Source organism: Lentinula edodes, assembly GCF_021015755.1.
Source record: "Lentinula edodes strain Le(Bin) 0899 ss11 chromosome Unknown C8R40scaffold_70, whole genome shotgun sequence".
NCBI lineage: Eukaryota > Fungi > Basidiomycota > Agaricomycetes > Agaricales > Omphalotaceae > Lentinula > Lentinula edodes.
The window spans coordinates 1-22528 of NW_025764376.1; the positions used below are offsets into that span (position 1 = coordinate 1).

The 22528-nt window shown below is 45.3% G+C and overlaps 10 protein-coding genes and 2 non-coding genes across 12 annotated transcripts; 10 read left to right on the top strand and 2 right to left on the bottom strand.

Annotated features, from left to right (window-relative positions):
- Positions 1–369: 369 nt before the first annotated feature.
- C8R40DRAFT_1177786 (uncharacterized protein) lies at positions 370–3334 on the top strand (the record flags this gene model as incomplete). The annotated part of the gene is made up of 7 exons (XM_046232736.1): positions 370–389; positions 440–626; positions 688–1057; positions 1110–1575; positions 1626–1731; positions 2825–3267; positions 3316–3334. 7 exons carry the CDS (start codon positions 370–372, stop codon positions 3332–3334), a joined length of 1611 nt encoding a protein of 536 aa, XP_046079526.1.
- Positions 3335–4178: 844 nt separating this feature from the next.
- Positions 4179–4491, top strand: C8R40DRAFT_1177787 (uncharacterized protein; the record flags this gene model as incomplete). Its single annotated transcript, XM_046232737.1, has 3 exons — positions 4179–4287; positions 4338–4412; positions 4466–4491. 3 exons carry the CDS (start codon positions 4179–4181, stop codon positions 4489–4491), a joined length of 210 nt encoding a protein of 69 aa, XP_046079527.1.
- Positions 4492–4774: 283 nt separating this feature from the next.
- C8R40DRAFT_837203 (uncharacterized protein) lies at positions 4775–6832 on the top strand. Its single transcript, XM_046236392.1, has 2 exons — positions 4775–4831; positions 4883–6832. The coding sequence occupies exon 2, from the start codon at positions 4921–4923 to the stop codon at positions 6577–6579; it is 1659 nt and encodes a 552-aa protein (XP_046079528.1). The 5' UTR covers positions 4775–4831; positions 4883–4920; the 3' UTR covers positions 6580–6832.
- Positions 6833–7617: 785 nt separating this feature from the next.
- Positions 7618–9405, top strand: C8R40DRAFT_837148 (uncharacterized protein). Its single transcript, XM_046236391.1, has 7 exons — positions 7618–8044; positions 8100–8393; positions 8442–8544; positions 8610–8791; positions 8855–8893; positions 8953–9105; positions 9172–9405. Exons 1-7 carry the CDS (start codon positions 7901–7903, stop codon positions 9184–9186), a joined length of 930 nt encoding a protein of 309 aa, XP_046079529.1. The 5' UTR covers positions 7618–7900; the 3' UTR covers positions 9187–9405.
- Positions 9386–9472, top strand: C8R40DRAFT_t296. The gene has a single exon. It is a non-coding gene; the product is annotated as a tRNA-Pro (tRNA).
- Positions 9473–9623: 151 nt separating this feature from the next.
- C8R40DRAFT_1163948 (WD40 repeat-like protein) lies at positions 9624–11256 on the top strand (the record flags this gene model as incomplete). The annotated part of the gene is made up of 5 exons (XM_046230429.1): positions 9624–9827; positions 9887–10372; positions 10457–10831; positions 10987–11044; positions 11192–11256. 5 exons carry the CDS (start codon positions 9624–9626, stop codon positions 11254–11256), a joined length of 1188 nt encoding a protein of 395 aa, XP_046079530.1.
- A 335-nt stretch (positions 11257–11591) lies between these two features.
- C8R40DRAFT_837260 (uncharacterized protein) lies at positions 11592–12603 on the top strand. The gene is made up of 3 exons (XM_046236393.1): positions 11592–11884; positions 11948–12386; positions 12441–12603. Exons 1-3 carry the CDS (start codon positions 11813–11815, stop codon positions 12443–12445), a joined length of 516 nt encoding a protein of 171 aa, XP_046079531.1. The 5' UTR covers positions 11592–11812; the 3' UTR covers positions 12446–12603.
- A 136-nt stretch (positions 12604–12739) lies between these two features.
- On the bottom strand, positions 12740–14907 carry C8R40DRAFT_1163949 (delta-1-pyrroline-5-carboxylate dehydrogenase; the record flags this gene model as incomplete). The annotated part of the gene is made up of 10 exons (XM_046230430.1): positions 12740–12989; positions 13044–13126; positions 13188–13288; positions 13347–13429; positions 13491–13632; positions 13692–14146; positions 14210–14295; positions 14348–14626; positions 14676–14783; positions 14851–14907. The coding sequence occupies 10 exons, from the start codon at positions 14905–14907 to the stop codon at positions 12740–12742; spliced, it is 1644 nt and encodes a 547-aa protein (XP_046079532.1).
- A 596-nt stretch (positions 14908–15503) lies between these two features.
- On the top strand, positions 15504–18475 carry C8R40DRAFT_1134741 (Cullin). The gene is made up of 9 exons (XM_046229320.1): positions 15504–15796; positions 15853–15932; positions 15987–16154; positions 16206–17078; positions 17134–17314; positions 17366–17827; positions 17886–18015; positions 18074–18176; positions 18236–18475. The coding sequence occupies exons 1-9, from the start codon at positions 15583–15585 to the stop codon at positions 18311–18313; spliced, it is 2289 nt and encodes a 762-aa protein (XP_046079533.1). The 5' UTR covers positions 15504–15582; the 3' UTR covers positions 18314–18475.
- A 57-nt stretch (positions 18476–18532) lies between these two features.
- On the top strand, positions 18533–18642 carry C8R40DRAFT_t297. The gene has a single exon. It is a non-coding gene; the product is annotated as a tRNA-Leu (tRNA).
- A 192-nt stretch (positions 18643–18834) lies between these two features.
- On the top strand, positions 18835–20091 carry C8R40DRAFT_1163951 (glutathione S-transferase; the record flags this gene model as incomplete). Its single annotated transcript, XM_046230431.1, has 6 exons — positions 18835–19012; positions 19135–19273; positions 19345–19401; positions 19445–19721; positions 19845–19966; positions 20022–20091. The coding sequence occupies 6 exons, from the start codon at positions 18835–18837 to the stop codon at positions 20089–20091; spliced, it is 843 nt and encodes a 280-aa protein (XP_046079534.1).
- Positions 20092–20448: 357 nt separating this feature from the next.
- Positions 20449–21846, bottom strand: C8R40DRAFT_1177794 (phosphatidylserine decarboxylase; the record flags this gene model as incomplete). Its single annotated transcript, XM_046232738.1, has 2 exons — positions 20449–21537; positions 21595–21846. The coding sequence occupies 2 exons, from the start codon at positions 21844–21846 to the stop codon at positions 20449–20451; spliced, it is 1341 nt and encodes a 446-aa protein (XP_046079535.1).
- Between the last annotated feature and the right edge of the window lie 682 nt (positions 21847–22528).

Here is a 22528-nt window from a genome sequence, read left to right on the forward strand (position 1 = left end):
GAAAGTGATTGAATGCTTGGCCTCCTTGCTCACTTAACCTATTCTTTCATTGTAATTTGCCTGGATTTACTAATGTAATAACGGTATATTCACTCGCACTATTCCTTTTCGTCGTATTCTGTTGGCTGTACGTAGGAATTTAATTATGTTGTTACCCGGAACTGAAACCGAAGTCTTGCTCCTCCAACCAGTCCCGGGACATTTGTCTCATTGTCTCTCCGTTGAGTGAAACCGCGAATCGGCGTATGGTAAAAGATTCATATGTGTCTTGAAAGTTTCACAACCAGTGACAGTATGGTTTGTCCTGTCTTACTGCGATACGCTTGAGGTATATAATCTGTACAGTTTGATAATTTGATAGAGGCAGCAATGGCAAGTCGTGAATACTTGTGAGTTACCTAATGTACCTGTATAGATTCTCAGCCGAACTCTACCATAGACCCCTTGATCTTCTAGAGAATATAACCAACCATCTCTCTCCTGTTGATTTGGAGTCTTTCGGTCGCTGTTGCCACTTGTTCCGACAACACACAACGGCTTACAAGAATCGTGTCTTTTGCATTGAAAGGGCGTATCGCGGGATTTTTGACGACGTCAAGGTCTTGAAAGATTTTCAAAATCTACAGGTATATATTTTTTTCTCATACAAGTATCGACGCCTGGGTTATATTACTGTTGAATCTATAGACCTCAACGGGATTGATGGTTTCCGGTTCCACTGCACTGAGGTTATTCACACGAGTTGAATATGGAGGCGATCTGGATTGTTATTGTCATTTACCACAGGCCATTGCAAGCGGACTCTGGTTCTTAGCCCACGATTTCTTGTTCATGCCTACTGTTGATCAGCTGGACGATTTTGCTGCTGATTTCACCCGATTATGCAAGCTTTTCGATGACGAGACTCCCCTCGGTGGAATCGCTGTAGAAGAAGATATTCGCGAATATAAACTCAACAACATCGCTGCAGTGTGGAATTTTAAACGCGGGCCATTGATAGTGCAATTGATGGGTACTCTGGGTTCACCTTTAGCAACCATCCTTTCGTTTCATTCAAGTTGAGTCAACAGCTTTTCGTTGTGATTTGAAACTGAAGACACTTTGAACAGCTTGCGTAATGAACATTCTCTCTCATGACGCCGCGTATTGTTTGTTCCCCAATCTTACCCTTGAGCGTAGAGTGTCACTGCTCATCGATCTTACGTTACCAATGACGGAGGTCCAGGCAAGAGCGGTGGACAAATACTCTCAACGTGGTTTTGATCTTCTTCGGAATGCTCCGACATCTTCAACTTGCAATCCCAACTCGGCGGTGACTTTCCTCCGACCACGCTTTGTTGGCGATCGACATTGTTACAAGATCACTTTCAAAAACCTGTCTGGTAATGCGAACCAAGGGAACTTTGTCGAGGCAAACAGCTGGGGAATGTCTTATCTCAGGAAATTTAACAGCACTACCACCACTGACGTAGATATTTCTTGTTCAACTCCATATATCGCTTTCACCGGTGATATTTTGGATATACAAAGACATCTTCGTGCTGTAGATGGATTAATTGAACGACAATTATTAAGGTATGTTTTGCTTCTCGGTACAATACCAACGTTTCCTGACCATGCATTAGCGACGAAACAGCTCTGTTAACAATTCAAACATTGATCAGCCAAAACGCACGGCGTCCTCATCCGGCAAGCTTTCCATGGCATGCACTAAACATCGTCATTAGCATCGTACGGGGTCGGTCCACCTTCGGTTTAACATCCACCGTGGCGCATATGTTATATGAATTTTTTTGCATTATTGACAAAACATGTACTTCATGTCCCTCGGTTAGTTGTGTCACTTTAATGGGACAAATCGACTTATGTTCTGTCAGATTGATGTGTCTTTGTCCACAAATACCTCCCAGAAATCTGTTTTGACGATATCGCTTGACATCATGCATCCAAAACGAAGGATCGATTGGGACGGGTTGAGAGAGAAAGCGTTGTATTTTGCTGATGATAACATTCTGTTCAATATCGTTTGCGATTTCTAATTAGTCGAATAGGCTTTGTATCGAAACAAAATACGGTACCCACAGAAATGTCACATATAATTCTTGGAAATAGGAGATTTGTCGCGGTGGTTGTCAGGTGCCCGCTCCTTCTCCTGAGCGTGTAGATTCATTGGGTCTTACAGTAAAGAAAAACTGCAATTATGCATCGAATCAAATTCAGTCATGGTCTTTCCTGTTAGTCTCAGAAGAAAATTGATTGGGTCCCTGCCGTCGTCAGTTGCCCGTCCTTCTCCTGAACGTGTAGATCCATTGGTTCTTGCATTATGCATCACATTTACATCTAGTCATTGTCTCTGCTGTTGGTATCGGGTGTACTTCACGATAAGTGTCTGTCCTTACTTCTGTCAGCCACCTTGTTTGTCTCATCTACGATAAGGGCCTGTTTCATTACAGCTAAAACAAAGTTCGTAGACATTACAGATCATATGAGACCGCTTATAGATTGTCGAGCATTTTTAACTGTTACGGTGGATTACAAGGGTCTCTCTTATTAAGAGTCTACATTAACTAGGTGAAGTACTTTTCGATGTATACAGACATTGTGTTATCCACTCGGCCGCTCCGGTCTTTACTCAACAACCACCCTCGTATTATGACACGAGCCCACTTGAAGTCCTGCAACTACGTTGTGCGCCAATGGCTTGACCGCCTTTCTTCTCCATCATTTCACGATGATCTTCCAGCGAAAATGATACAGGAATTTGTTCAATCATTGGTATATTTCACTGTTGTTTTTTGATTAATGCTCACCGTGTTTCGATCAGCCCATTTCAACTGCGCTCACGCCGTACTCAGGAAATGGAATTGACATGGAAGTACTGATGATATTCCAAACCTTGCGAAATTGGCAAAATGTTCGCGGGGTACCTACTCACACTGACATTGTCATGCCATTCAAGATGCACTCAACGGGTGCAATGGGCATTTTCAATATCGGTTTTCTGCTTTGCAACATCTATAGGAGCTTCATCAGTGACGGGGAATCGAAAGTCGAAATCTGTGCATTATCGTTCAAAATCGGGATCGATTATGGTGTAGGCTTTGCTGCTTTCGCCGGAGTCTCACCTGCATGGATTGAACGAGCCGAAACCACACCAATGTTCGATGTTGTACCCGGTTTGACGGAGACTTTCGTAATGACCTGGCCTTTATGTCGTGACGATCTTTCAACCACACAATGTGTACACCACACATTGAAGGAATCTAGGTAAGACTTTTGCTTTTTTTCCCATCTTAGAGACTCATAAGTGCCCAGGGATTTGGCATCTATGTAACGCTGTAGATCGACCCCTTTAACTAACGCCGATCGTGGTTTTTTTTCGTACAGTTTTTGTCTCAGTTGTACGTAGAAGTTTTAGACATTCTCTGTACTGTGTATGATGGATTGTCTGCAATTCAATTAAATAACAGTCAAATTAGAAAGATAAAACTTCCAAATCCAACACTTCAAGCACTGAAACCTATGAGACGATGAAGAGACCACTTATGACTCCAGATAACCGAGATATCAAGCAGTATCTACATATCAAGGACCATGTTGAAGGTATGATTTGTGCTATTCCTTGTTTACTATCTTTATGTCTCTCAGGTACGAGGCGGTTGAAAAAGCGACGATTGAATTCTATTCGACATGTTCCAATTGAACCTAAACCACGTATTGCCGAGGAGGGCGCCGCAAACTCGTTTTGGTTTCCATTCTGCTACGAATCGTCGAATATTGTTGTATTGAATGAATTATTAAAATTCGATAAGTGAGATTGACTCCTGTTTTTGGACTGTTTCCTGATTAATTATCTACTAGTGATGCAACATACGGTCCCGGAGCTGGTTCTACTCGGCTAGAACGCTACAAAAGAGCATTGTTGTTAGGGCTTCACCCTCCCGAACATGTGAGCATGATGTTTCTGTTACGGGAATGTCTAACGCTCGGTTTCAGTTATTATGGATTTTGGAAAACATTGATCGTGATTTGAACCATCCTTGGAGACTCACTAGGATCACAGGACTCCTCCTTTAACTTATTACTAGATCTTGTTTTGAATTTGTCTTATGCTTGTGCTGACCGGTTTATAATGAAATCTGTATAAAGACGGTTACTCCCACCATAAATTAACAGCCATGGTTAGAATGACTACTGGCCGCAAAGCCCCCCCTCTTCCTCGTAAGCGGGTGGGTGAAACATTGTCTGCACCTCTAGATGAAGCAGCCACTGTACGTGCCAACATCAGTGCGTGCCAACCATTCTGAAACAGTCTGTGTATTAATACTAACTGATAGAACATCGCAAGAATGGACATACTAAACAGGAACCTCGACGCAAGAAACACCAGACGAAACGCCCCGATTGTCACCGTATGCCTTGCTACTTGTGTGGGGTCTATTATTTATGCCGTTTTTTACTGCAGATGATGGAACTTCTGCGAAGATGTGATGTACAATGGCGCTTGAGCAGTTTGGCAGAAATAAGCGGATTGGTTCTCCATGATCAAGGCTACCGTCGAGAATCGTATGCAATGTTATTTCGAGCAATATGTGATGATGGTCGATGAGCGATAGTCGATGTATAATGAACCAGTGTTATCAGTGTATTGAAACGGACCGTAATGTTTATTTCTAACTGGGTTTTACCCAGAGCGACGTAGCGGGCAATGCCGCTTGCCGGCGCTACCTCGGTTATAAGGGAAGGCTAGTCCAGTGAGCGCTAATTTGCATTTATTTACTATATCCTTGATCCCACACCTCCACCGTTGATTTCGAGATACCCAGTCTCCGTAAGTTTCTTCTCTCTCTCAATCGGCTCTTCGCTTAGCCTACTGTTCCAGCTTTTCAACTACTAGTTAGTATCTCATTTACATCAGTCATGACCACCAAGTGCACTAAAGCATGTCCACAATGTGGATACTCATCTGATACCGCTCCTCTACATCTTCCTCTAGCTAAGGCCCGCATCGATAACTTCCTACATACCAACGATTTCTTCACCGAAGAGGAAGGGAATATCTTCCGATCGTTCATAGGCAACGGCCAATCGAAACTCAATCACCTTGAGGCTCGCATTATCTCGGTGAAGGCCCTCCTTGCTGAGCTTGAAGGTGCCAAAGCTGAGCTTGTCAAGGCACTTTCAGAGCAGAAAAAGATACTCAATCCTATGCGACGTATGCCTGAGGATCTGCTGGTGGAGATATTCTTACAGGGTGCTGGGATTTATACGGATCCTGGAGAATATTTCCCTTCTGCAGGTCATTCTCTTGATCTTGGCTCTCCTCCGTGGACGTATAGCCGGGTGTGTCGTCGCTGGAAAGATATAGCCATGCGCACACCTAGAGTTTGGACTCGAGTCAAAATCGAAGCAGATCGCCTTGTCAGCCACCGACGATTTCCATCACGCAAAAATGGCACTGGTAACAATCGGCTTCCTTTGGGTCTTTCCCTTCTATCTAGTTACCTCAGTCGGTCAGCCGCACTTCCTCTTGCTATCTACCTCGATATACCCGTTTCATCTTCGGATGATCGTGCCTATGGAATATCTGTTCTTATATCCTCTCATTCTCGGCGATGGGAATCTCTATATCTGGGTGGAAGTCAAGGTTCCAATCTCGGGAGCATGGTCTTCTCGCAAGACTCCTTTCCATTGTTAAGAACTTTGCGAGTACAATTGGACTGTAATGTGCAAACAGTTGATATACCTGCACCAAACCTAAAATCGTGGGTGACCATCGGCAAAGCGTATTTGTCCCAAGTTAATACTACGCTCTCGGTCGAACTCCATGCCCAAATTACAGATTATTCAATTTCAAACTTTCCATACGATGCTGTTCTGAGGATGTCTACACTACTTTCTCGCCTGCGAAGACTAGTAGTGCGAGAATTAAAACCAAAGCACGGTTGGGATTCTTTCCTGAATTCTGGGTGTTTTCGTGGTCTCCAAGAACTTGTGGTAGAACAGTCAGAGAGTCCAGGTGCATTGAATGTCCTTCAAGCATTTTTCAACTCGATAACTTGCCCCGCTCTCACATCTTTATCTATCATTGCTCATGATTCACTGAAGTCCGTCATCCAAGATTTTGAAAAGCGATCCGCTTTCAATCTTGGTCATTTGGATATCACAGGACATACGCGGATCTTAGAAGGAAGCCTTCAGAACACTGCAGCCCTCAAAACACTTGTGCTTAGAGATATTGGGAAGACATCCGAACTTTCTGTTGCAAGTGTCTTTTCGTATTTAGATTCAACCACAGTGTCTTTGGGTCCGGGATCGTCATTGGGCAGTCCCTTCCCCGCACTACATCGATTGGAGCTTCATTTATGCTCAACACCTGTCTTGATGGAATATGATACGATGGAGGCACTGTTTCTATGTCTTTCTTCTCGTCTCGATTCTTCCTCCCATAGTAACAGTGTGTCACCTCTTGAAGTATTCATCACTGCGCCGGATGGGCAAGCTAGGAAGATGCTTGACCATCCTCGATTAGGGGAACTTCGTTCGCTGGGAATAAAAGTCGATATTGTAGCTTTGTGATCACGCTGGTTGTTACATATGCGCCATACTAGTATTCTGCCATACGATACTATAGTCAAATACTTCAAAATCCATCGCGGGGCCCATTTCTCACATTGCCGACATTGTTCTATGCACATTTCCCTTGTTTTTGTTTTTGGTGGAGGCGGAGGATACATATCGAGTCTGGTCGACTGGAAATCAATGGGCATACGTACTATGAAGTTGTATCAAGAGATGGGGAATTTCAGTTTGGCTTGAGTATTAGCGATCTCTCTTATGTACTGCTGCACAAACTGGAATTTGCAAAACCAACCTTAGGTGGAGATCTACAAGTGTCTTCTCAGCTGCAGATTCACTAGGAGCTCGATATGATAGGATATGATCCACGTCGAGGAATTTCGTAGTCTGAAGTGTGTACAAGCATTTCCGATAAGATAAGATAGGATATGTGATGGGCATTGATGGGCAGTCACGTCAGGATTCCCGACCACGACCTCACTAAGACCTTCTCTTCCTGAGTTTTCTAGTGGGATCCTTCCCCTTCTATCCCAGGCGCGGAAGAAAAACCTTTGAGCAGCCGGATAAGCTTCCTGTTGGTTCTCGCGTAACACCGGAGCCTTTTCTGCTTCCCGTCCTGTATACGCGGCGTGGTCACTGAATTGATTTGCTGGAATATATGTAAGTTAGTCCGAGTCGGTTTCCGTAGTTTCAAAATTTAACACACCACCAGTACAATATTTCCACCTCTTGCGCTCCCTTGTGCTCAACTGCATGCCACCACAACGCAAATAACATTCAAATTTGCCTAATCGATATTTGTACTTAGGGCTCTGCCCCAAATCGGGTCCGAATGCAGCTGCTTCTTGGTCTCATCCGACTTAATATCCACCCTTTACCCGCCGGATAGAGGTTTAATTGAAGCACTCGGATTTCTCTGGACGATCCAACGGATGAATTTACATTTCTTATCCTTATTGAATGTGTATAAATTTTATTCCTGCTGCATTCGCAAGCAATTTCGCGGTGGGATAAATAATAAATAGCGCGGCCCTTGGTTTCTTTCTAACACCCCCATTACTCTTGTGTCCTATCGTCCCCACTACATTCTTTCACTGACTCTCGTTCGTTCGTTCCCCACCGATGAAAACCATTATACCACTTTTGCTGGCACTCGCGGTGTCAACGCTTGCCGCCAATGTTCCCCGGCGTCCTCCAAGAGCGGAGCACGTCGTTCGTCAGGAGAACAACCCTGATCCTACTGTTGGCGGTAGCCCGGATGGAGGCTGGCAGTCAATGCCCCAAGTCGCAGATGCAACGGCGTATCCAAATTGGACGTTAAATGATTCTGGGGCCATGCTCGTGGGTCCTTCGTCATGACCTCGGATTTTCTATTTTCCAACGTATGATATCGCAGCCTGTCTATCAAACAACTGGGCTAATCCCGAACGAGGTGACCAGAGCAGTTATCGTTCTACCTGGGAAAGTACGCGTTACCGGTCTTTTTCCTTCTGTCTGATTTTCAATTCGCAAATGAATAGCCTCGTGATTGCTGGTACTATTGGAACGCTATGAATAACGCTCTTTATCTGGCTAATTATCAGAATTCCTCTATCTCCCGTTCCCAAATATCTATCATGGCACCATGCTTCTGGACTCAAGTCGATGTGGAAGCTGGCGCAGCTCAGGCCGACGTTTTGATCTGGGGCATGACGACGTGGATCAGTGGGCACGAAAATGTCGGTCCTACCGGCGTCTCTGATTATAGTAGCTTCAAGGCCCTCGATGCGTTAATTGAGCATTACATGAACAAGAGTGTATATCCAAACCTAAAAGTGAGCGTTTCTGCTATTGAGAATACCCCCTGCTGACTTTCTGCTTAGACTGTTGTTCTGGCAGGACATTCTGCGGGAGGTCAGACTGTCCAGCGTTACGCTGGCTTACGCCAGACAACCGAGAACGACGACCGTCTTCATTTCTGGGTCGGTAAGTCTATGTCTTCGTACTATTCAGCATATTCCTCAGGTTAAATACAAACTACGGATATACAGGTAATCCCGGCTCACTCATGTGGCTTTCCGCTGACCGACCGTACCCTAACGCGTCATGTTCCGGTATAGACGACTACAAATACGGCTTGGCAGGCGATTTCCCTGCGTACGGGAGTAAACTCGATCGGGATTCAATTCTGTCTTTGTATAATTCACGGATTGTGAATTACGCCTGGGGAACGGTGATTCTATTCACAATCAAGCTGGGGAATATCTTCACTGACCAAAATGCTTCTATTCAACAGGCTGACAATGGAAATGGAGACACTAGATGTGAGGCGGAGGTGAACAAACTTCTTGTTTCAGCCCATTATCCTTGTTAACATTCGAATATCTTTTGCAGACACAAGGCTCTACGCACTATACCCGAGGCCAGAATTTTGTCAGTATGGTTAATGCGACTTTCGGATGGCCAGCGAATGCCACTGTGGACTGGGTAGAGGGCGTGTCACACGATAATGTGGGCATGATGGAAAGTGCTGAGGGAATCGATAAAGTAAGCTGTGTTCTTCGGATAATGCGACGAAAGAGTTGGGAGCTAACCATATCCATTGCGCTTTAGTTATTTGTCTACTGATCTGGGTTAAGTTTCCTTCTACTTAGAATCTAGATAATTCCTTCATTCTTGACCCAAATCGAGTTTTCAGGTATACTCTACATAGACCCAAAACCGCGTTGAGGGTTGTTTCCTATTGTTTCATCGTCGGTGTGGGCAGGGTAGTGTGCATGTCAGAACTTTGAGATTTTTGAACTCTACAAATCGTTTAGTTTTATGTGGCCTGATGGTCTAGGAGTATGATTCGTTGTTAGGGTGTGAAAATATCCGTTCGACGAGGTCCCGGGTTCAATTCCCGGTTAGGCCCTGTTTTTAGTTTTTACATGCAGTGAAAACGAAGCGTGACAGCTATTCAACTACCCCTACCATCATCGGGAATTTTTGCTCTTCTTTTTGTTCTCTTCTGATTCTTCATCGTCGCGAAAGGACAAAAGCTCTGCAATTTCTCCACCCTCGTAATGTCAAAGCGTCCCGTTTCCCCGCCAGGAGGAGGAGCCCTAATAAAACGCGCCAAAAGTTCTTCTGACGGTTCTGGTGCATCGACAACGAGAGAAATAGCTATTTCTTCGAATAATGATCCACGAAACAAAAGTCTTATACGAAGTGTACAACGAACAAGTGGATTAGATGCTCCAATTGTCAGTCTTGCGGGCGCACATTCGGTTAGCAGTATATCTATATCTCGTTATCCTTTTGAATGTACTGACAGACTTTGTCGTAGGGTGAAATCCTTTCTTGTCGCTTCTCTCCGTCAGGTCTACACCTCGCAGCCTGCTCCTCAGACCGCTCCCTATCTCTTTGGAACACTTACTCACCAAACACCAACTTTGGCTTGATTTCCAGCCTCGCAAAAGCCCCCTTGCTCGACTTCCAATGGTCATTGTTCCAGCCATGGATATATACTGTATCTGCAGATCATCTTCTCTCTGTGGTCGATACGACAACTGGAGAGAGGGTGCGAAAAGTTCGCGCTCATTCGGGAATCATCAATTCTCTTGATCGGACCATGGCTAGCGGCAGTGGGACAGAGCTGATTGTCACAGGCAGTGACGATGGAACGGTCAAAGTTTGGGAAAGCAGTACTGATGATGGAGGGGTAGGAAAACATCCAGTGACGACAATAGATATTGGTTGTCCCGTAACGGGAGTGTGTTGGTCGAAAGACGGACAGAATGTGTACGTGTCGGCTTTGGATAATGAAATCCATGTAAGATTGCTCCCTCCTGATATTCTCTCCTTCCATTTGTAAATTTCTATTATATTTCATCAACTAATCGACATTTTCTTCCAGGTATACGACCTCCGAAACACTCCTACTGCGACCACCAACGGCTCCTATCCACGTACCCAACCTCTCCTCTCCCTAGCCGGTCACACTGACACGCCCACCTCCCTCACGCTCTCTCCTGACGGCAACTTCCTCCTGTCTCCGTCTATGTCATCCAATGTCATTATTCACGACATTAGACCCTTCAGCCCTAGTCCCACGAGGATTCACCGGGTACTAAGAGGCGCACCTGCGGGATTTGAGAATACGCTCCTGAGAGGTGCTTGGACGAAGGACGAGGAAGTTCATGGTGGGAAGGTCGGACAGAGGGTGGCGGTAGGGGGTGCAGATCGTATGGTTTGTGTGTGGGAGGTGGAGAGTGGGAAGTTAATCTATAAGGTGAGAGTTTGGTTTGTCCGGTTTTTATGTGCGAAGCGAACGTAGTATCAAGGCATCGCCGAGTGTGCTGTGCTGGTGTAATGCCGCCTGCTGCCATTCTTTGGGTCTTCCATAGTCGCTTTCCAAGTCAAACCTAACCCTTCTCTCTTTCTCAGCTCCCAGGCCATAAAGGAACGGTAACATCTGTGGACTTCCATCCAAAAGAGCCTATACGTGAGTTTTGTGTTGCCTTTTGCTTCAAATTTACTGACTTCTTTTTTATATCTCTGTTACCCTTTTTTGCAATTCTACGACGTTTTATTCCTTGCGTTTTCTGAATTTCATCCACTATCTATTTTGCCGTCATACGCCAATCTGCAGTACTCACAGGAAGCAAAGATGGCACGATGTTGCTTGGGGAGCTTGAAGCGGGTATATCTGTGTAACCATCGATAACTGTGAACCCATATGCACATGTACAGACGTGAACCTGACGTGAACAGATATTGACGAGCCCGTTGGAGGAATATAAATGGGCAACGGCCCCGCGGCTGAACATCAGGAGAATTATGTATATATTATATGTAGCTCAACAAAAGGTTATCCTCAGGGTTCCAGGGATCTCAGAAATGAGGAAGAGGATTCGGTAGGATTCGGTTCACTCATAGCTAGCGTCTCCCAACGTGTTCGCAGACTTACTGCTCATGTAAGTATGCTCTCCTAACTCCTCACAACGAATAATACATAGCCTGATATCCAATCTTGATTTTAGCCCATCATATTATGATGGAGAGTCTGACTCTTAGGAGAGATATCCAGACACAGCCCGCCGCCCTGACAGTAACCGGCTGCGCGTTAAAACTTAGCCTGCGAGGCCCTTTGCAACTATCCCTTCTTTCTTCACCGCATTCGTTAGTGAAGTTTCCTCCTCAATCTCTTGCTGGTCAAAAGTTTGAGGCACTTCATCGACGGTAAAGCGATCCCTAACTCAGTAAAATTGTCATGCGCCTTTCAGCGACTTTGTTCATTTTCGGACTTGCTTCCATCACATGCACAGGTGCGGCACCTCAACCCGTGAGTGATATCAGCGTTCCATGAAGGGAGACATTGAATCTGAATCTTTGCACCTAAATCCAGATGAACACCCGAGCTCATGCTAACGCTCTGGACACTGCAGACGCCGAAAGGCGTATTCGTTCCCTTACGGTACCCTCGATGCACGCCAGAAACGAGATTCTTGAAGTTTACTACCGACAGGACACGAAGAGTAGGCAACCAATGCCGGGAGATGATGTTAGGTCCAAGACAGCATTGAAGGATTTCTTCGGTCACGAGGGCGTCAGACAACACCTAGGCATATCCGAAGGCATTGAAATCGAAGTGAAGGGGGACTTTTATGGATTTCTCAAATACAATGAAAGGGGTATCACACTGCCAGAACGTGTGCAGAAGGTTGCTTTCAAATTCAAGGCAGATCCTCTCTGTCGTACCATCTGTGCCGGATTACTTGAAATCAATAGTATGATGGGCGTTGTTCGTAATGAGGAAAAAGAAATCTTTAAAAATTTCTACAGAGGTCTGTTTTACTGTTTTATATTGGTGACATAGGCTCATTCGTGCTCTTCCTTAGGCTGACTGAATTCGAAACCTTCCACTATTGCGGTTTGGAGGATTGAAGTTTGGTGCATAGTTGTAGTAACGGAGGGTGACTGTGGCACTGATATGTAGAACACTTTCCTGTGAATCCAATGCTTGTGCATGGCGCCTCGTGTGAACGAATTGTCACTCAAATGAATAGAAGCTCACTGATCATGAGCCCGTCAGGCAGCGGCTGGATATTAATTTCAAGTCAGCATGATTCATGTACCCCTTGAACAGTGACACCAAAATACAAATTTTCAGCTTCTTTACAAATTCTGTACCTCTCCCCTAAACCAAGTTCGAAGGATAATGGAAATCTTCCAGTCCGACGAAATTCTCCTTGATACTCCTCGCACTAACGAACCTATAGAAGATGCTTATACTTCCCGCTTTATCATTCGTTCCACTCGCGCGTGCACCACCAAACGGCTGTTGACCAACGACGGCACCGGTGCATTTTTCGTTGTAGTAGACGTTTCCGGCAGCGTTCCGAAGGGTATTGGTCGCGGTGATGAGAGCTTTACGCTCCGATGCGAAGCTGGCGTGATTAATATTCATCAGCTCAGATACGATGATAGAGGATTACACGTACATTGAACCGGTGAGACCATATTCAGTTGATGTATCGACCAGTTCCAACGTTTTCTCGTAGTCGTCATCTTCGAAAACATAAACCTATACACGGTGAACACGGTTGAGAAAGATTGGAAGTTAGTCACTCGGTGTGTTCCCTCACCGTCAAGACGGGACCAAAGATCTCCTCGACCATCGTCACCATATGTGGATCTTTGGTCAGAATCACCGTCGGTTGTATAAAGTAGCCTTTTGAGTCGTCACCTAGTAATCACGAAGTATGAGCACTATGAACGGGTATTTTGCCAAGGTTCTGTTTCACCAGTGCCGCCAATGAGGATCTCAGCTCCAGCGTCCTTGGCTTTCTGGATGTATGCAGTGATTTTGTCATATGCAGGACGGCCACTGTATTAAGAGAACTCTCGTGAGAATACAGCTGTGTCAAATTAGAACGAGTAAAGATTACATTACTGGACCCATGAAGTTACCCCAATCCAAGGGCGACCCGACCTTGATTTTCGCGGTTTCCGATAACAGAAGGTCTTTAAAGCCCCCCGACCATACAGACGAAGATACGTAAAGACGCGACAACGCAGAACATTTTTGGCCTAGGTTTGAAATATAATCCTCAGCATAATTTTAATGTAAAATCGTGTCAAAGACCTGCCTTGGTATTCGAATGCACCACGAATCGACTGAATCGCTGCGTTCCGTATTTCCGCGGACTTGTGCACGACATGAAAATTCTTCCCCCCAGTTTCACCCACAATCCTTGGGTATCCTTTGTATTTGTCCATATTCGCAGCAATATCCTTCCATAACTTCTTGAATATGAATGTGCTTCCAGTAAAGTTTAGCGCCGCAAAATTTTTGTGTCCGATAGCTTGAGCAACGACTTCTGGAGGAGGTCCAGGAACGAATTGGATGACGCCTGGAGGGACACCTGCTTCAGTGAAGATTTGATGTACGATGTAGTTGGAAAGGGTGGCAGCAGGTGAAGGCTTCCAGACGACGACGTTGCCTACAAGAGCAGGTGTTGCGCAAAGATTGCCCCCGATAGCAGTAAAGTTAAAGGGCGTTACAGCGAAGACGAAGCCTTCGAGAGGTCGGAACTCGATCCGACTAGATGAAAAACGACGAACGCGTCAACCGGAGAAGATCTCGGATTATAACGATATGACGCACTTCCAAGCTCCAGCTGAGTTCTTCGATGGCTGTTGAGCATACAATTCCTCCACGAATTTCACACCGAATCGTAAGAAGTCAGTCAACTAAGATAGTAAAACCTTAGCGGGTCATGAAAACACCGAAAATCAGACGAACCTCAGCAGCGGCATCGATCTCTGCCTGCCATGCATTCTTTCCTTGACCCAGCATAGTTGCAGCCAAAAGCTTATACCGGTACTTCCCGCTGACCAAGTCAGCTGCTTTCAAGAAGATGGCAGCACGATCATTCCAAGGCATACTTTCCCATTCTGCTCTAGCAGCAAGCGCGCCGTTGATCGCGTTCTCGACAGTTTCTGGATCAGCTTCGTGATAAGTGCAGAGATGCCGTGCGTGGTCATGGGGAATCGGTTGTTTCGCAAGTTTTCCGGTTTTAACCTGAATAGATTAGAATCGGTCTATGGATTGGTAGGTAGACTGCGCGTACAGGCTTGCCGTTAACTACACAGGGGACTTCAAAAGGTAGCTGTTGTTCCATTTCTGCGATTGCATGCTCCAAAGCAATGCGCTCGACCGAGCCTGGCGCGTACGCTTTCTGTCGATTGTTAGTAGATCCGAAGAGTGTGAGTAGACACTGGGTTGAGATAACGAGCCCTACTGACCATTGGCTCATTGTCAACGGCTGGAACCTTGAACGAAGCGAGCTGAGCAGATGACATTTGGAAAAATAGAAGCTAGATGGTGGTACAGGTTCAAGAAGGAGACGGACGGCACCAGGCATTCCGAATGTCTTTTCTTAGAGGTATGATCCGAATACCACCATATGCTTTTTTTGAAATATTGCCATCGATTCCGAAAGACGAATAATATAAAATATGAGACTTGCTTTGAAGCTCGGTTCTTCTAGCATTCTTTACAGTTGCAGTTGTGATGGTGTAACGAGAAAATTCATTGGCAATTTGGCATCGAACACAGGGGCAATAATGGCAATAATGACATCAATCTCGAAATGTCAAAGCAGTTGTTATCGATGAAGCACGAAGGGCTAAATCAGAAGGAGCGACCACTGCCAGGTTCATAGGGTACTGCGTTGCAAACTTCCAACTTACTAATATTTTGAGCGGTACACTGTGTTGGGCTGCTGCACCTTCTACATTTACTGTGTAGTCAGAAGTTCAAAAGAGGGAATTTGTCACTAGAGAATGACTTCAAAATGTTACACATATTCTGTGTTCAGATTCACCGGACGTTGCTGAGTAGGAAGAGCTCGTTATATCGAAGCAAAACTTAAAGCAACTAAGCGCCCGACTTTACACCGAAAGTCAGTGCCGCGCGGACCCTGCGTGACCAATTGGCGGCTTTCTTTCTACTTCCACACATCTTTACCTTGAACCATGGCATCGTCTTCGTCATCTAGCGCATTTACTAAACCCCCTGCTCGCGCAGCTGACCTCGACGAAACATGGGCCTTCTTGAGCCAGGGTGTGGATCATATAATGAACAAGCTCGACACTGGCATGAATTTTGACAGTTACACAAACCTCTACACGACAGTGTACAACTATTGTACATCGACGAAAATGCAAGGAAGGCAAGATAGCAATCGGAGTAGACTTTCTTCCCTCGCTCCCTAGCGCGATCTGATTCAAAATGTTATATGCTAGGTGGTGCTAACCTGGTCGGCGCAGATCTATACATGAAGTTACAGGAATACTTTGTGGATCATTTCAAGCCGATGAAGGAGGTAAGATGAGTGTATGTTATATGTTACGTCAATACTTATTGGTCGGTATTCAAGAAAACCGCTGGGCTACAAGATGAAGAACTGTTACGATACTATGCCACTGAATGGGATCGGTATACGACTGGCGCGAATTTCCTAAACCGTTTATTCATATACCTTAATCGATATTGGGTGAAGAGAGAGCGAGACGAAGGAAAGAAGACGGTCTACCAAGTCTACACTGTTGAGTCGTGTGTTTTGCGCGTGTCATAAGCATTTCTAATCAATCTGTAGCTTGCCCTGGCTCAATGGAAGCAGCATTTCTTCGTTCCTATACAGCAGGACAACATCAAGCTTGTCGGTGCCCTCCTTCGTCTCATCGAACGACAACGAAACGGCGAAGTGATTGATCAGGGTCTGGTGAAAAAGGTCGTCCTTTCTTTCGTCTCTCTCGGCCTCGACAACAATGATCTCATCAAAGAGTGTCTTGATGTATATAAAGAGCACTTTGAAATTCCGTTCATTGAAGCGACCGAGAAGTACTACAAGATGGAGTCTGAAACGTTCCTTGCATCTAACACTGTCTCCGAGTACCTCAAGAAGGCGGAGGATCGTCTACGAGAGGAGGAAGACCGTATAGAAAGATACCTGCATACGAAAACCCGGAAAGAGCTCATATCAAAATGTGAACACGTCCTCATCCGTGAACACTCTGAGCTCATGTGGGACAGCTTCCAAAAGCTGCTCGACTTCGATCAAGACGAGGACCTTCAGCGTATGTACGCTTTGCTGTCCCGAATTCCAGAGGGTCTGGAGCCTCTCCGCAAACGATTTGAAGGTCACGTGAAGCAGGCCGGTCTGTCCTCTATTTCAAAGTTGGTGGGAGAAGGAGGCAATGCAGACAGTATTGATCCAAAGGTATACGTTGATGCACTTCTCGAAGTGCATAAGAAAAACTCCGAGACTGTTGCTCGGAGTTTCAAGAGTGAGGCTGGGTTCGCGGCCAGTTTAGATAAGGCCTGCAGAGAGTTCGTCAATCGTAATGCCGCCACCGGTACTTCCTCCACTAAATCTCCTGAACTCATTGCTAAGCATGCGGACATGCTGCTGAGGAAGAATAACAAGATGGCTGAAGAGGAAGATTTGGAAGGCGCCTTGAACCGAGTGGTAATACAATCTACTGTCTTGCGATTGTATTTCAAGACGGTTGATCATTTTATAGATGGTCCTATTCAAATATCTCGAGGATAAGGATGTTTTCCAAACCTTTTACACCACTAAGCTCTCAAAGCGACTTATCCACAGCGTCTCTGCGTCAGACGAGAGTGAAGCCAGCATGATATCGAAACTGAAAGAAGCGTGCGGTTTCGAGTACACCAACAAGCTCCAGCGCATGTTTACCGGTTCGTGCACTTTGTCTCCTTCTGTGTTTCGTACTCATAGACCTCTTCTAGACATGAGCTTGAGCAAAGATCTCACGGACTCCTTCAAGGAGCGAATGACCCAGAACCACGACGACATGGATATTACCTTCAGTATTATGGTCCTCGGCACCAACTTCTGGCCTCTGAACCCCCCTCCACACGAATTCGTTATCCCAGCTGAAATCCTCACCACCTACGACCGGTTCCAAAAGTACTACCAACAAAAGCACTCTGGACGCAAGCTCACATGGCTGTGGAATTACTCGAAGAACGAGCTTCGGACGAACTACCTCAACCAAAAGTACATTCTGATGACGAGCTCATATCAGATGGCGGTTTTGGTGTTATATAACAAGAACGACACGATGTCGCTCGAGGAAATTTTCGTTGCAACGTCCATTGGGAAGGACATCTTAACGCAGGTGTTAGCCTTACTCGTAAAGGCTAAGATTTTGATTAATGAGGAGGCTGATCAGTATGATCTGAACCCGGGTATGTCGTTTCACTGAGTGGATTCGGCATGAAATTCATCGGGTGATTTGATTTCCAGGCTTCAAATCCAAGAAGATTCGTGTCAACCTTAATCTTCCCATCAAGGCCGAAGTCAAGCAAGAGACAAACGAGGTTCTCAAGGCTGTCGACGAGGACCGGAAATACGCCGTCCAAGCCACCATCGTCCGGTAAGTGACTCGGTAAAATATCGTGTTGTTCCTTAACTTACCCCACTTCGCTTCCCAGTATCATGAAAGCACGAAAGACCATGAAGAACCAAGCCCTTATCCAGGAAGTCATCTCTCAGATTTCTCATCGATTCGCGCCCAAAATTCCTGATATTAAGAAGGTTCGTGGTAGTATTGAACTGAATGAACTCTGTTTGACCTCTTACTTCGTGGTTTACAGGCCATAGAGACCCTGCTCGAGAAGGAATATATTGAAAGAGTAGAAGGGTCAAAGGATACATTCGCATACGTTGCATGAGACCGTTCATTTTCCTTCGACGACTGTCAGCCCTGCTCATGATTATCCTCGTAGTATGTACTCTTCTTTCATATAATTTCTTCAATTTTCTGTATCCACTTGCTGCATATGTATATGATTTACATCGTATCAATACATCTTAGAATGCAATTCTTAAAGACATTTAGTCCGTCGTGTGGCGATCTATATACGAGGGACAGTCGTTCAGATGAACTCAACGGTAGCGTGGCCGAGTTGGTCTAAGGCGTTGGATTTAAGAGTTGGGTATCTTCCCAGTCTTGCTTCCCAATGAAGGTGACTTCGCGCGAGTTCGAGTCTCGCCGCTACCATATTGTTTCTTTTTTTCTTGACTCGAGTCACTTCGACATCCTCCCCATGTGTAGTCCATTTTTTTGACTGACTGACTGACATACGGCCCGGCAAAAATATTTGACCTGAGGGACGATGCCAAACAAGGCACTGATCTTTGATTCCGCTTCCGACGGTAATTCCGGTCCGTTTTGCTCAATCTCTTCGACGTCATGGTCTCCAAAACTGATTCCGGAAAGACGTATCGCAACGAGTGTACAGGACATGCTCTCGAGACCGTAAAGTCTCATACAGAAGATCAGGACTTGACCCTCTTTGGAAGCTGCTTCTGCCCCTTCGTTCAACGGGTGTGGGTAAGCTTTGAATATTTGCAGATCCAGTACAAAGTACGTCTTTATTTGCTCTCGACGCTCGTATAATGAACAATGGGATTGACTTGAGAGCCCTAAAGTACTGTGAGGACATTGCTAGCTCTGACCATGATGTAGAGCTTATATGTGCTTGTTAAATAGATGAAGTAGATCCGTACAAGAAACCCAAAGATCTTCTCGAGGTTTCACCAAAAGGCCTCGTACCAGGGCTCAAATTGAACAATTTTCATCCTCCGAGAGCTCTCAATGAGAGCACTGTGATTCTAGAATACATCAACGAGTAAGTACTGGGTCGCAGTGCATATTCAGGTCGCTGCCTGCATATTTTTCCACTTACTTGGCCTTTGTTAGTCTTGCGGTCACTTCCAATGGTCGCAGCCTTTTGCCTCCCACAACCAACCCATGCAAGTATTCGGAGTAATTGTATAGTCATAAGACATATCACTCATAGTATAACAGATGCCCGAGCACTTGTCAGACTGCAATGCGACCATGTCAATCGCTCACTAGTTCCTTCTTTCTATCGATATTTACAAGCACAAGATCAAGATTCGCAAATAAATGGAGGAAAAGAATTTCATGAATCAATCGAGGGCCTTGTTGAGCTTTTAGAGCGTACCGAGAAGGAAGTTGTTCGAATTGACGGAGTTTCTGGTGCGGGGGAAAGGAAAGCTCTCGCTGTTGGGTTGGGTTTATGGATTCCTGAAAATGAAGAAGACCTTGGCCTTGTGGATGTTATGGCTGGCCCGTGTAAGTGACTCACACCACAGAAATCAGTTTCTTTTCTATGACAAACACTTATTGCCTTCTTCATTCTAGGGTTGTATCGAGCCACAAACGTTCTGAAACAGTACAGAGGGTTCGAGCTCCCCCGTGGAGAAAAGTTCGACAGATGGACAAGTAAACTCTTCAACCATCCAAGCTTCAAACGCACCTGCAATACAGAAGATCTGTATTTGGATAGCTATGAAAGGTAAGTCTTCAATTGGACTCCATTTGAGATTGAGTTTCTTGATATTCAGCACTAGATACGCATTTAATCGCTTAAATACGAGCCAGGTAGCGAATGCCGTGAATTCCGGTCGGGGGCTACCTTAGTGATGAAAAAACAAAATGAATGTAGGAATACACAATAACATTGTCAATAACCAATAAGTATGTAGCGCTCAATGTACGCCCAATTTCGCAAGGCCCCTCGAAAACAACAGAATCTGAATAAACGTTTGATGTGTGCCAATTGTGCATGACATTCATGGCATTCATCCAAAATAAAGAGAACTTGAGAATTCAGCAGTACACGCGATCCATGACCACTGTGACAACCTAACTGACAACCTAACTTCAACCTTCTTATCCAATATTGTACATGTATAGAATTTCCGGATTCAATTGAATGGATCTTACGAGTGAATATTGTCTCAACTCCCTGGCTGCTGGAATCCGTAGAAGGTACCTTCAAATTTCTACTGCGGCCAAAGGGATATTGACGTGTAAGTGTTCGTTGGCTTGAACGTAATCAAAAAACTTGAGTTTGACGTCGGGTCCAAAGATGAGCGCATGAGTCGAGCCACCAAAGTGGAACATCCCGAGCTCGTCACCAACTTTGACACTACCTCCAACTTTGACGCTGACCTGACACGTCGACACCTCGACCATTCCAACACCGATAAATACGACGCAACCAATATCTTTGTTGTCGGCATCGATGTAAATGATAGCACGAGTAGCAGCTTGGGTCAGCCATGCCTGGGAGCGGATGATAGCACCTCGAGGGTCTCCAGGTTGGAAGTCGGGATCAGATTTTTCTGCCCCTTCATCAGGCAGCGCCGCATAATATGTTCCCGGAATAATCTGGATCTCGCGAATGGTACCATTTACGGGGCTATGCCAGCGGTGATAGTCATACGGAGAGAGAAAAGCCTGATAGACGGTCCCACCGATGAACGATTGGGCAACTCTATCGTCCTGTATGGTGGCAAGCATATCATAGATTGAATAAGGCTGGCCCTTGAGCCAGAACTGGTCGTGTTCCTTGATTCCTGTTGCTTTGCGTAATACGGTAGATTCGCAAGCATTATAAATGAAGAAATTAGGGAAATCTGGCTGAGGCTGAATAGGGCGAGCACCCGGTTTGAATTTCCTGGTAAAGAAAGCATCCCAGGAGGTGAAGCCACGATTCACTGCAGTCTCATCGGGACATTCGTAGATATCATTAAATATGCCGCGGCCATTGTCAAGAGTCTCTAATCCAAGTTTACTGAACCAACCCTCGTCACTGTTGTTGAGTGTATTGTTGGATTTAGAGCTCTGAAGGTACTTGCCCCAAGAATCGAGCAAAGCCTTCAGAGCATCATTGAATCTTGTGTTGCGAAAGAGGTCGTAACCGGCAGCCGTGTTACTGAGAAGATCGAGCAGAAGATACAAGGGGACACCAATGGGTTCGCCACTGGTAATTTCGCCCTGCTCGTTTCGAGACACCTGAAATTTGGGCGCAGCAACAACAATCTTATCCATGCAGTGTAACAGTTGTTGAAAATTTCGAACCTAGGACCATTGCAATGAAATGTATCTGCGGCAGAAAACGTATAAACTACTACTTACCCTGTTTTCGGGTGCAGATTGTATGAAGGCTTTTTCGAACAAGTTAAGCAATCCGATATCAGAACTACTGATAATGGCATCTTCAAACTCTTGAACTGCCGGGACATGAGCTCCGGGCCTCTTTGGGTCGTACGTGCGCAGGAGATCATTGAAGAATGCTTCATAAACCTCAGGTTTAGCTGGAAGCCATCCACCATAGCGGGTTAAGATTGTCTGCTTAGATGGCCGAGGGCGCTGATATTGGGGCGGCATCGTCCTGTACCGTGATTAGAGCACATCTATAATGTACTATGTGATACGTACAGAGTATGGAATATCTTCTTGGACCTTGGGTTGTAAGTGGATGCGCTTCTGACTGTCAGGGCAGAATCGATTCTCTGTTATAAACAAAGGCGAATCGAGTGTTGAGTGCATAGATGAATCTCACTATTGTGACTCTGGATTCCACGGTACTGAAGGCCAATTTAGAACTCTACTTCAGTCGCGTCCGATATCAGTGGGACCTGCGACAGCACAAATTGTCCATTATACAATGAAGATACGCACTAAGCTTCGAAGATCAGGATATTATAAATCGAGGGTGGGGGACACAAAAGCAATGAATGACTCGAGTGGAAGTTGCGTGACTGGCTTGCACTGGGCGGCCTAGTACGAGTCATCTGCAGACAAGATGCTAATTGATTTTGGGACCTTAGTAGTTTAGGTCGGTGCTTAAACCTATCCGCGGTGTACAGTAAGAATGTTTCTGGATGGATTAAGAACTTTGTTGCATACCAAAATAGTTGAGATTGGTGTGCAAGGAATACACGAGTTGTCCCTTTCCACACAAGGAGGGGCAAAGCCAAATATAAATTTGACTGGCAGAATGTATATGCGGAAACGCACTTTAACCATAGTTTGATTAACTCAAAATCTTAATAGAACAAACGATGAG

Bases quoted from the DNA above. Each gene is read 5' to 3' on its own strand.
- C8R40DRAFT_837203 (XM_046236392.1), top strand. From the start codon at position 4,921: ATGACCACCAAGTGCACTAAAGCATGTCCACAATGTGGATACTCATCT.
- C8R40DRAFT_837148 (XM_046236391.1), top strand. From the start codon at position 7,901: ATGATTCTGGGGCCATGCTCGTGGGTCCTTCGTCATGACCTCGGATTT. The intron at 8,792-8,854 runs GTGATTCTATTC...TCTATTCAACAG, and splicing joins TGAATTACGCCTGGGGAACG to GCTGACAATGGAAATGGAGA. The intron at 8,894-8,952 runs GTGAACAAACTT...TATCTTTTGCAG, and splicing joins ACACTAGATGTGAGGCGGAG to ACACAAGGCTCTACGCACTA.
- C8R40DRAFT_837260 (XM_046236393.1), top strand. From the start codon at position 11,813: ATGCGCCTTTCAGCGACTTTGTTCATTTTCGGACTTGCTTCCATCACA. The intron at 11,885-11,947 runs GTGAGTGATATC...ACCTAAATCCAG, and splicing joins CAGGTGCGGCACCTCAACCC to ATGAACACCCGAGCTCATGC.
- C8R40DRAFT_1134741 (XM_046229320.1), top strand. From the start codon at position 15,583: ATGGCATCGTCTTCGTCATCTAGCGCATTTACTAAACCCCCTGCTCGC. The intron at 15,933-15,986 runs GTAAGATGAGTG...TCGGTATTCAAG, and splicing joins ATTTCAAGCCGATGAAGGAG to AAAACCGCTGGGCTACAAGA. The intron at 16,155-16,205 runs GTTGAGTCGTGT...ATCAATCTGTAG, and splicing joins CGGTCTACCAAGTCTACACT to CTTGCCCTGGCTCAATGGAA.